We start from the raw sequence: 11,027 nt of genomic DNA, 5'->3' as shown, positions 1-11,027 counted from the left end.
GTAGTTTCCCTTTGACTCAAAAATGCTCGTGCAAACTTCTGCTTGACCAGCTGTAGGTCTAGATTATCCTTTCTGAAAGATTCTTCTCTGTATGTCCGTCCAAACCACAATTAAAGCAAAAGTTCAATTTCTTGAACATATCAGATCCCATTGGGCTAGAACTCAACGACTCCGTTGCTGATGTCGACGTTTCTGGGGTTAGGGTGGAGGCTGGTGTCGATACTTGGGACTGGTTCTGCTCTCTTCCTCCTGCGATGTGGTCGTTGCTGACTAGTTGGCGTCGACCAGGTGTTACTCGAGGCTGGCTGTGTGGGTGGCTGGTTGTCATTTCCTTTCATCATCTGATCCATTACCTGCTGAACTACTTGCTGTATGTCCGATTTATCCAATGCTTGCTTTACCACTGGTGCCGATGTTGCTTAAAAACTATCACAGATAGCGGTGTAATTTGTACTGGCACTCGGCGTTGGCCCCTCATGGGCTCTTTTCTTAGCTTTCTCTTCTTGACGTGCTTCCTCCTTCCTTACCATCTGCATTAACTCGACGTAACCTGGCGGGTGGTTGAGCTTCGTGTCGAGTTGCAACGATGACAAGTGGCTTTCATTGTACAGCACTCCATCGGTGAACTGTTTCAGGCGAAGGTAATCGGCCTCATACTCTTTGACACTGCCTTGTCGTATTGCTCGTCGCAACAGAGTCTGTAATTCCTGCAAATACTGAGAATGTGACCATTCTGCTTTCTGATAACACGACTGAAATGCCTTCAAAGACTCGGCAGGGGTAAGTCTTGTGCCATACGAACCCTCAAGGGCATCAAGGTAATCACGTACTGTCAAATTGGGTGCTGGGTCAATGACCTAATAGTGTTCATAGCAGGTCCGGCTAAGCTTTCAGCGATACGTTTCTTCTTTTCTGCGTCTGATACATTCCACTCTTTGATCATTTGTTCTGCTTGCTCTGCCCACTTTCATAGTCGTCTTCATTTACTGGTACTGGCCGCCTACTGGAGAAAACTCTCAGTTTACGATACCACCCAGACTCATTAGTCCTTGGTTGCAGATTAGTCACAAGTTTCTCCATCATATCCATCCAAGCAGCATCAGGACCAGCTTGGCGTGGCGGTGGTGATCTGCTTGGGGGTCTTTCTCTCGGCTGGTAAGGCGTACTATTCCTGGGAGGGGTAGGCAATGAAACATATTCTGCTGGTTCTCTGTCCTTTACGTCATCATAGCCGTCCAATCCAGCCAATTGTGCTGGGGTCAACGGTGGTGGAGTCTTGATTGCCGTCCGCCAATCACCCAAATCCTCCTTTATAGGTTCCGGTCCCTCCCTCATCCAGCGGTAAGATGCTCCATCTCTGCTGGCCATATGCAGTGAAGCCTGCTCTCTGAGGTTGACCGAATGGGGGAACCTTAGCGTTTAAAAAAACGGGCAACAGGAGTAACTAGTGTCGGCTCCACTCTTTACATATGCCAAGAATCAGCCCATTCCCTCTTTGTGGCTGAGTGGCAAAGCACACCTATTCCCCCTTCACATCTTAATATTTCTGTTAAGTCGGCATCTTTATATTCTCTGGTAATAAACTGCAATAAATCACTCACATCATTAATAGTTGCATGGGAAACCCAGAAAACTAATCCATGTCTAAGATCAATACCATTCTTATCATATACTTCAACTGCTTTTTCTCAAGCTCATCCAATTTTGGTCAACAACAAAACAAAACAACAATGCAATGCATACTGATATCAACGGGGTTGGTCTTTTGTAATCTATACTCTTAACTGTTAAAACACTACTGCAACATTAACTGTACGATAAATTACTCATTCAATCCAATATCCACATCCCGGACGAGCTCCCAATTTTGTAACCGGGTAATTAAACTGACCTTGAATGTAGCCAGCCAATTAAACCCGACCAAGGTTCATATCACACAATAAACAAACCAGGAAAGAATGATTATCGTACAATTTGCGTTGCAGTTTATATTAAGGTTTATTTCACTACAGCTAAAATCTCTACTACTAATGATAATAATAATAAAAGAATAAAAAACTGGTCTACAATGATTTAAAACTAATAGCAGTATGACTGGAAAATAATTTCCAGGCGCAAAATCTAAAGTTCATCCACCATAATAAAGTTCCAGATAATTCTAAAATGGCTGTTGTCTAGGGTTTATTCACTTAGCTATTGTTCATATGGCTGTACAATGGCTTCTCCTTGAGTTGTAGGTCAATGTCCGTCCTGTTGCTATGACGATGACAGTCTATCCAATAGGAAACTACGTTACACACACAGAGTCCTTCCAGATGATCCTCCCTGGGGATTTGTTATTCCAACCCTGGTAGCAATACTCGAGTTGATGATTGACTCGAACAATTCCAGGCACTCCTTGGCTCTTCACTCAGGTCACACAATAGGAACACACAGGAACACACGCAGTCCTACCAGTAATTCATTAACTGGATCTCCTCTGTAAACACAGTCATGTAAAAGACCAATGGCAGTTATGTAAGCGGTTTCCTTCTGTTTACACAATCTCATTCAGGATGAGACTAAGTCAACATGATAGCAAATACACTGTACAAAAATCCCATGAAACAAAGAACTAAGAATCACAGAAAATTTCCTTCAAAATCAGAAAACCCAAATTTCAACATGTTAAATAAAACTTCACTACTTTCATAAAGCACTACTAGAATCAAACTAACTACAGAATAACACTCAGAAACTTTCCACGTTAGTTGGGAAACACATGGTCCTTCCACGTTTCAGCTTGAGGGTGTGTCTCACACTTTGAGACTTTTAAAAGTTCATTACTCTTAATACCAAAGTATTCAAATACACATACCTGTATATAATCACAGTCATGTAAAAAGACTAACCACGTTGTCTTGGGAATTTTTCTAGGCAGTAAAACTGATAATAATTCTTAAAAATACATCCACACCAAAATACTGTCTTCAAGCCGTGAAAATCAGTAGAGCATTGCAATGCATTGTGGTGAAGACGCTATCAATGAAATTCCACACATGTGTCATCACACTCAAACAACACGCAGCAGATCTAATCACATGACTCACAATCGTAACCGGGTTACACACACACACACACACACACACACACATATATATATATATATATATATATATATATATATATATATATATATATATATATATATATATTATAAGTTGCTCACTTGTGCGCGAGACCCTGTTGAATCCAGTAGTGGATCCATAAGCTGAAAAGTTAGGTGATGGGTTTAGCCGTCTTAATCACCATGCACCATCCACGCACAACAGAATGAACAGTGTTCCCATCTAAGAGACAGGACTGCCCACATTCAGCCAACTGGTCAGTTAGCTCAGTTGGTAGAGCACCGATCGAAATGTATTCGCGGGGTGTGGGTTCGAGTCCTGCATCGTCACTTCAGTCAATTCGTCAATGTCACTGTTTAGTCCCTAAAGAAAGCTAGCTTTTCTAACATGTCAAAAGAAGGAGCGGAAACTAAAGTGGAACAATATATGTACTCTCCGGAAAATTTTGCTGAGAAAACATTTTGTTATGTTTGTCAGGTTCGGAATTTCACTGAGAATCAATTTCATGTATTTATTTTCTTGCACATTGAGCATAATCAACGATAGTGTTTGCACTTCGTATTCACTGTATCTGAAGCGAGTCAACGTAAAACAATACTTCTTCTACTGCTATGGTATCTTCTTCGTGATAATTTATATCCAACCATCAAATTTCCATCCACAATAATTCGTTCTCCTTTGGAGAATTTAATTACTATAATGCAGTTTTATGACACTTACCTGCTATTTCTCGCATTATTAAACACCGTCGCCTCTTTGTAGTCGGACAAAGGATGCATCGCGTCGTCACACAATCACAAAAGTAAATATTGATATGAAACCCTTCTGACTAGCTCAGTGACAAGCACCGTTTCACACAGCTACCAAGGTGATCATCCATCAGGCTCATTCGACTACAGCTAACAATGGTCATATAACACATCATACGATACTCTACGAGTGTACATATAATTGATATACTAAGATCTCGATCAGGTGGACTTTGATGGAGAGATGTGCGTTGTCTGCACAATGTGATTAGGTTTTGTTGACGCATCCTGCACAACCTCACGTTTTTTTTATATAATCGCCATGTTAAGAAACAGAGTAATGAAAAATCGGGACACCTGGATGAACATGGAATGCCGGAAAGCATAATGGGATTAATGAACTATTTAAAAATCGTTTTGATACATACAGTGAGTGTGTAAGATATTAGGACATTTTTAGGAAGAAAGAAGATAAACCAATGCAATTTAGTGAAGTGGAAAATCACTTGAATCAACCTCTGTTTTATAACAGTCAACAACTCTGATGATTGGCTAGTTTGTACAATCAATATTTTTTTGCATCTATCTGATTGTTGAAAAATACACAGGAGATTGGTCAGCTCGTAGAAGCGTACACATTTTTGTTGAGTATCTTTTCATCTAGGAGACAGACTCCTTCCGTTCATTCATTTATATTTGGTAAACTCTTGTGTGTAACTACTTGTAAATCTGGATGATAATGTGCATTTTCGTGATGAAATGTTTCTAGGCCCATCAATCTGTAGCATACTCGGCCATGTTAATATTACAGACAACAGCAAAGGGGCCTACAAACAATAGAATAAAATTCGTAGTTCTTGCAAAAGTTTTTATTAATTAGTGAAAAATGAAATAAATTTTGACATCTTGCTACGTATTTATTATATTTCTAGCCCAGTATTTCTCTGTTATCTAAATCCTGCCCTCTTCTTTATTTGTTTACGCTTTGAACTTATATCATATTCATATTTAGTGGTCAATAATAAAAGTGCCTTAAGATTAATGATCTATTTAACCATAGCTTTCATAAATTGATTTTAAAAACAGGTTCTCATACAATCATAAAAATGTATCTCTGGCAAAGTTGCACTGATTTAATATAAAGTATGCTAAAACATCTCTCAAATAATCGAATATTAAAAAAATAGTAGGGAGTCCCTAAATGATATGCATTAGTTGGAACACATGTACAGTACCATGACTCATTGTGTGGGTCAGACACATAGTATATGCAATATATACGATTAGCTTTGGGTATCACTACACATTTAAAAGTCACCGATCCACTGATAAGTTACAGTAAATAGGTATGAGGCAACTCTATCTGGACCGACTGCTGAACAGTTGATCGCACTTAACTTGACCTGCAATGTAGCTGTTGTAGTAAAAATGACAGTTTGAATCTAGAAGACGTTATATCAAGATCAGCTAAAAATGTCTCCGGCACATAATTGTGACACCGCATTGAAACCAACATTGTCATATACCTCAAGCCACGCTACTGTGTAACGCTATGGAAAAAGCCTGTGTTCGCGCTGCCCATTCGCCACGTTCGCAAATGCGAATTGAAATCAGCAGTGGCGAAGAAAAATCGATCCTAATTCGCCACAGTGGCGAAAGTGATTTTTGTTGAAAAAATTCCGCAAAATAAGCAAAAACGTGGGGTTTTTTAGTCTTTTGTTGATCTGCGCTTCTCTTTCGGCGATTCGCGAAAAAACTACATCTACTTCCGTATTGTTCTCTCCGACGTACGCAATTGCAATCAAGCCAAGTCTCGCGAGAGATTTGACGTCAATTTGTATAGTGTACAGCATGCACATAAATGACTATCGCGAGAATTGAAAATGCAGGCAGACGCAATCGAGCCCTAGTCTCGCGATAAATTTGACGTCATTTTGTCTAGTGTACAGCAAGCAAAGCAACACTCGCGAGAATTGAAACTTTTGCTACAGCAGACATACGCATTTTATCGTGGTCACAACGTTCGGTGTTGAAATTTATTTGCATCGTGGTCCAGACGTTCCGTGTTGCGCATTTTAATCGAGGTCTTATTTTAATGGTGGTCGATTTGCATCGCGATCCTCATGGTCCCGTATTGATGTTCATTAAAATCGCCATCCCAACGACGCATTCCGTGTTGTTGTCGATTTGCATCGCGGTCTCGACGTTCCGTGTTGTTGTTCATTAGAAATGTTATACTCCAATTACGTGTACGTCTGAAGGCACACAGTGGCGTACGCGTATCCATGCTCAGTTGTGATTTTTTTTGGTTGATTTTGCAGTATTGTTTTTTCAGAAACATACGAAATTCGTCAAAGTTTTAAGAAACAATTTCTCTACGCGAGGACTATTCAAGCTCGTTGTATCCTCGCATTAAATTTACCGATTTTCTGTAATGCAGTTATATATGTGATTTAGGGAAATCTTTGTGACAGCTTCAGGTAAAAAGTTGAATTAGACGACAACATTTCATTTATGTCAGGAAATCATAGCACGTACGTCTTGAACAGGTGATCACTATGGAATTTTCTGATATCAAAGATGTTTGCTAATTTACAATGATACTCATACTTTACGAGATTTCCTGTCTAAATTCCTGCAAATCACCAAGAAAATCAAAAAATTACTACACGTAATTAAGATACGTGTCGTTTGATGAGGTTCCGAACGTCTGTGCCACATGTACGCGACGTCTTGTATGACGTGACAAAGACGCTACGTGTACTGATGATGGAACGTAATTACGTGTAACCAAACTTCTATTTTAATCGCAGTTTGAACGTTCAGTGTTGCTGTCATGCTGTTGATTTGCATCGCGGTCCCAGCCTTCCGTGTTGCAGTTCATTTTAATCGTGGTCTCAACGTTGCGTGTTGCTGTCGATTTGCATCGCGGTCCAGAATCAAGCAATTTCAAGTGTTAAAATGAAGACAATGGATACAAGGCCGGGATACAAGGTTGATGTGTTGATGGTTTATTCTTGTGCATGCAACCGACATTGGAGATTATAGCATTATAGCTTTGTTTTCGTAAAAATGTGTGGCTAATAAAATTTGTCTGTGGCTAATAAAATTTGAAACTATTCGCCACAGTGGCTAACAGCTTTCCTAACCCAGCGCTAACACAGAAGACGCCCACACACTTGTGTAATAAGTTGCCGTATCCCGGCCAGGCAAACTTTGCCCACATATGGGCAAACGCGTGCATTTCAGAACTAGCTTCATTCTGGTTACTACGCCCGTTGTTGTCAGCGAATGTTTCATTCATTAACAAAACCAGCGCGAGCTCCGTTCTGATCGTACGGGCGACGGTGAAGTTAGCGAAATCGGGTGATATATTTCTCAGGGTTTAATATTAAAATCCAGTGTTGACCAAGCACATTATCGATGATCTTTGCGTTTTTGAAAGAACTGATTATAAATAGGTCGAGTGCGATTATGCGACAGATAAGCAAAGCCTAAGCCGTCACCCGTCGCCAAGCTTCATGTACACGGTCATTTCATTGCGAAATCTTCATAAAACCAAAGGCACAATATTTCTTTAAATCACGCTTTTTACTAATGATCGCATCTCCATGCCGGTGCAATGTCATGAAATTTACGATAAGTTACCCCACACCATTCTTCTTAAATCTCGATTTACGCCTCATTCTTTGTTGGTATACAAGTTGTATATGTAAACAAATGACGTCATTATGTATAACAATACGCGACGGGATACGGCGTTCGCTTTTCCGAAAAAAAATGTACAAAAATTGCGATAAACGTTTGACATTGCATGAATTTTTCTATCTCGAAATCTTTGCACAATATTTTTAATTACACATTTATCATTCCATAACGTATATTATTAAACCTTTGCGGTCCTGATACGGTTTTTGCGAACGTCGGTCGTACGGCGTACGGACCTTCGCACGCTCGGGCCCTTCCGCCGTACAACCTTAGTCCGCAAAAAACGTACCAGGGCCGTAAAGATTAGTAGGTGACAGGGACCATGTCCTGTGTTAGACTCTCATGTGACTGCGTTGGGGTCATCGAGATCCTCACTTACCTTTTTAACTGAGAATTTGATTGTTATTTAAAGGGCATGTTAAAATGACGGGAATACACACACAAAAGTTACCATTTCTCTCAAGGCATACCTTTATCAATTTTTAGACAGTTTGAGACGTTTTCAGACAATAAACGGACGATGTCTTTTTAACAACATTCCAGGAGCTGCAACCAATCATATTTTCAATCAATAAATGATTCATACCCATTGGAAGTTCTTATAATTACTAATACTTGTTTCCTGACGTGTAGGTGTAATTATTCGCATCATAAAACACCATCGTCCAAAGTATAAGTACATTCCAAGTAATCTTCATTAAGACTCAAAATGAGATTTTGTAGGCATTTACAAGCAAAACCATTATTTTTGGAACTGGACGACAAGAAAAAAGGCAATTTGCTGGGTCAGAAGCATTATCTATCATAACTGCCTAGACGATCAAGTGTTCTTTCTGCACATTACGGGAAGGCTCCATTAACTAAGGAATACCCTACTTCCCTAGAGGATCAATTTCACAGACCTGCCTTTCCTACAATGGCACTACAGTAGCACCAGCTGGATTAGATAAACATAAAAACTAATGAAAGTTGGGCAACTAAAGGTTTCGAATCATGATATATCCCGCCCCTATTCTGCTCTCCCTGCTTCTGTCCAGCTACGGAGTTCATCCAAGTAAGTGCATACATACACGAGCAACATTCTTTTTGATCTTTTAGCGACTGCCATATATAAGATCTAATTCAGGATATACTGGAACTAGAAGACTACATATAATTCGACTTACAATAGGATTCTGCAGAAAAAATCAAATATTAATATTATCATATTAGAGTGAGAATTGTAGGCCTTTGTGAGAATCAAATATAATTAACCGATTCTCACCAGCGAGACTAATTGTCGCATATCGGTCGAGCATCAAATTGTTTAGAATTCGTACGCTCCTCGAGGAGAGAGATATCTCGCACAAATAATTGGTACGGGGACCGAAAGCGTATTCATCAGTTGATAGACTTCATATTGACCATTTACTGCTCAGATCATACAAACTTTATTACCAGAAAGAAAATACTTCTTTGCAGCAGCACTTACTCCGCTTCTTACGCCGCCTCTGTGCTGTAGGTTAGTCAACTTGGTTTTCACTACCCGTAACAAACGTGCATATCTTCATTTAGCTGCCGCAGATCGGTTTCAGAGCTGTGACAGCTCAAACCAGCTTTAATGTAGATCTGCAGAGAGCGTTTTGGCTGACATCTGTCTGCTGCAGATTCGACGAAATGCAGACTTGTGCAGCTCTATGCTGATCGGTCAACAGCAGTTATGCAGCTCAAAATCGTTCGAGGTAAACTTTGTTGACACTAAGCTTGTCACAGCTCGGTGGCAGCTCTTCACAGCTTTTCACAGCTCACTAGCAGCAAAACATGAGCAGATGGGCTCATTAATTAAGTTTTCGTTATCGCAGAGTCTAAAAGTGAAGGACGGTCAGGTATTCAATGAGTTCAGTCCATTTTTAAATTAAATTTGTGTGCGTTCGTTTTGCGATCTCGACTCAGAAATGTGATCGAGTACGTGTATACGGTGTAACAGCGTATCCTATGAGCATGTATGCACACACATAAAAACGCTTGGAAAGCCCTGTGCGTCAATGAGAAGATTGTATTACAGCTGCCCTATTAGTATACCAACATTGTCTTCCTTAGAATCATTGTTCATTCGATGTTAATGTTTCGAAAGCTGTGCTCCGCTTTACCTTTGTTATTTGTAGGTCCGAGCACCGCTACATTTGCTGCTCCCAAAAGGTCCAAACATTAAATCATAGACCCTCGAGAAAAACGTATGTCGCGTGTCGCGTTGTTGGTTAGGCTGCATCACGCATGATGACGTCATTTATCATGTGAAAAGTTGTCCGCGATTGGTCAGATACGCTAAACGACCCAGGTCATGCAGTTAAAGGTATACTGTCACCTGTTCTTATTTTGCCACAGTAACCGTGGAAAGAGAAAATCTAACCAATCATAGATTTTAAGCGGGTGGCCGCTTTTTAAAAACAGCGCCCTCACATGGGCATTTTGAATACCAAGGAACGCCCCTTTGACCACATATGGACATATTTAGATTACAGGTGACTATATACCAATGTGCGAAATTAACGTCGGTCCGACGGTCCGAGACCGACAGATTTCTCGTCGGGCCGAAAGTTTTTAGCAACATGTCGGTCCTTATGACCGACTGAAATTTGGAGTAAATAATGAAAATTTCTCCGTCAAAACCTGTAACAGATGCAGATGATGACTGACTCTGAATGTGATTCAGACTTGAATGCCATGCACCTATCAATGTTTTCCACCGTGGGAGTGCGGGGCAACAGGGGATATTGATCGCACTTCGAGTCCTGGTAGTGGGGAATTCGATCTCTATGGTACGCCAGACGGGGAGGGGGGTGGGGGGTTGACAATGTCGCAACATAGTAATTTTGTCTTGCGACGTTTTGCATTTACGAAGAGTCTAATCCCTCTGATCGACGCGCATAGCATGGTGCAGCTGATTACATTCAGATCAGTATGAATTACGTCCGTGCATGCAGATTCTAGCAATGGAATGAATTGATTTTGGTGCAACAATGCGATACAATATTATAATAATACTCGTCTAGTGAGTGTAACCCTGGTAATGTTAGCATATCTGTGTCATATGACAACAACACCCAGTATCACTTCACTAGTTCCACACTTTAAGTGTTCGGAATTTACATGTACACAAATGTACATAATACAGCCCTTCGTTTTATCAAACTGACTCCGTTTTCTTTGCTTTGATTTTCCATTGAAGCGTTCAAAACATAAACGGTTCATAGAAGAGTTTAAGACAAAAACCTACTAAGAGAACAGTGCTGTTGACTAATCATATTTGGTTTTGAACATGGAGGTATTTTTTTACCTCTATGGTTTTGAACTACGCCCGACACAAGGACTAGATGTTACACGACAGCCCAATTGTGCTACTTGCAGTCGACAATCAAGTTCACGTTTCGCTGCGTTTGTTTGTGGACCGCTAGAACATCTTGCTTGCTCGTTGGTCTTTAAC

At 40.4% G+C, this 11,027-nt stretch overlaps 1 protein-coding gene across 1 annotated transcript; it reads right to left on the bottom strand.

The window, feature by feature from the left end:
* Positions 1–419: 419 nt before the first annotated feature.
* On the bottom strand, positions 420–1,368 carry LOC139129274 (paraneoplastic antigen-like protein 5). The gene is made up of 2 exons (XM_070694916.1): positions 966–1,368; positions 420–829 (listed from the first exon to the last, which is right to left on the bottom strand). The coding sequence occupies exons 1-2, from the start codon at positions 1,366–1,368 to the stop codon at positions 420–422; spliced, it is 813 nt and encodes a 270-aa protein (XP_070551017.1).
* Between the last annotated feature and the right edge of the window lie 9,659 nt (positions 1,369–11,027).

The sequence above is a fragment of the Ptychodera flava genome, chromosome 3 (assembly GCF_041260155.1).
Source record: "Ptychodera flava strain L36383 chromosome 3, AS_Pfla_20210202, whole genome shotgun sequence".
NCBI lineage: Eukaryota > Metazoa > Hemichordata > Enteropneusta > Ptychoderidae > Ptychodera > Ptychodera flava.
Note: the sequence above shows the minus strand (reverse complement) of the source record. Positions and strands in the feature narration are given on the sequence as shown.

Bases quoted from the DNA above. Each gene is read 5' to 3' on its own strand.
- LOC139129274 (XM_070694916.1), bottom strand. From the start codon at position 1,368: ATGGCCAGCAGAGATGGAGCATCTTACCGCTGGATGAGGGAGGGACCG. The intron at 830-965 runs GTGGGCAGAGCA...CCAATTTGACAG, and splicing joins AAATGAAGACGACTATGAAA to TACGTGATTACCTTGATGCC.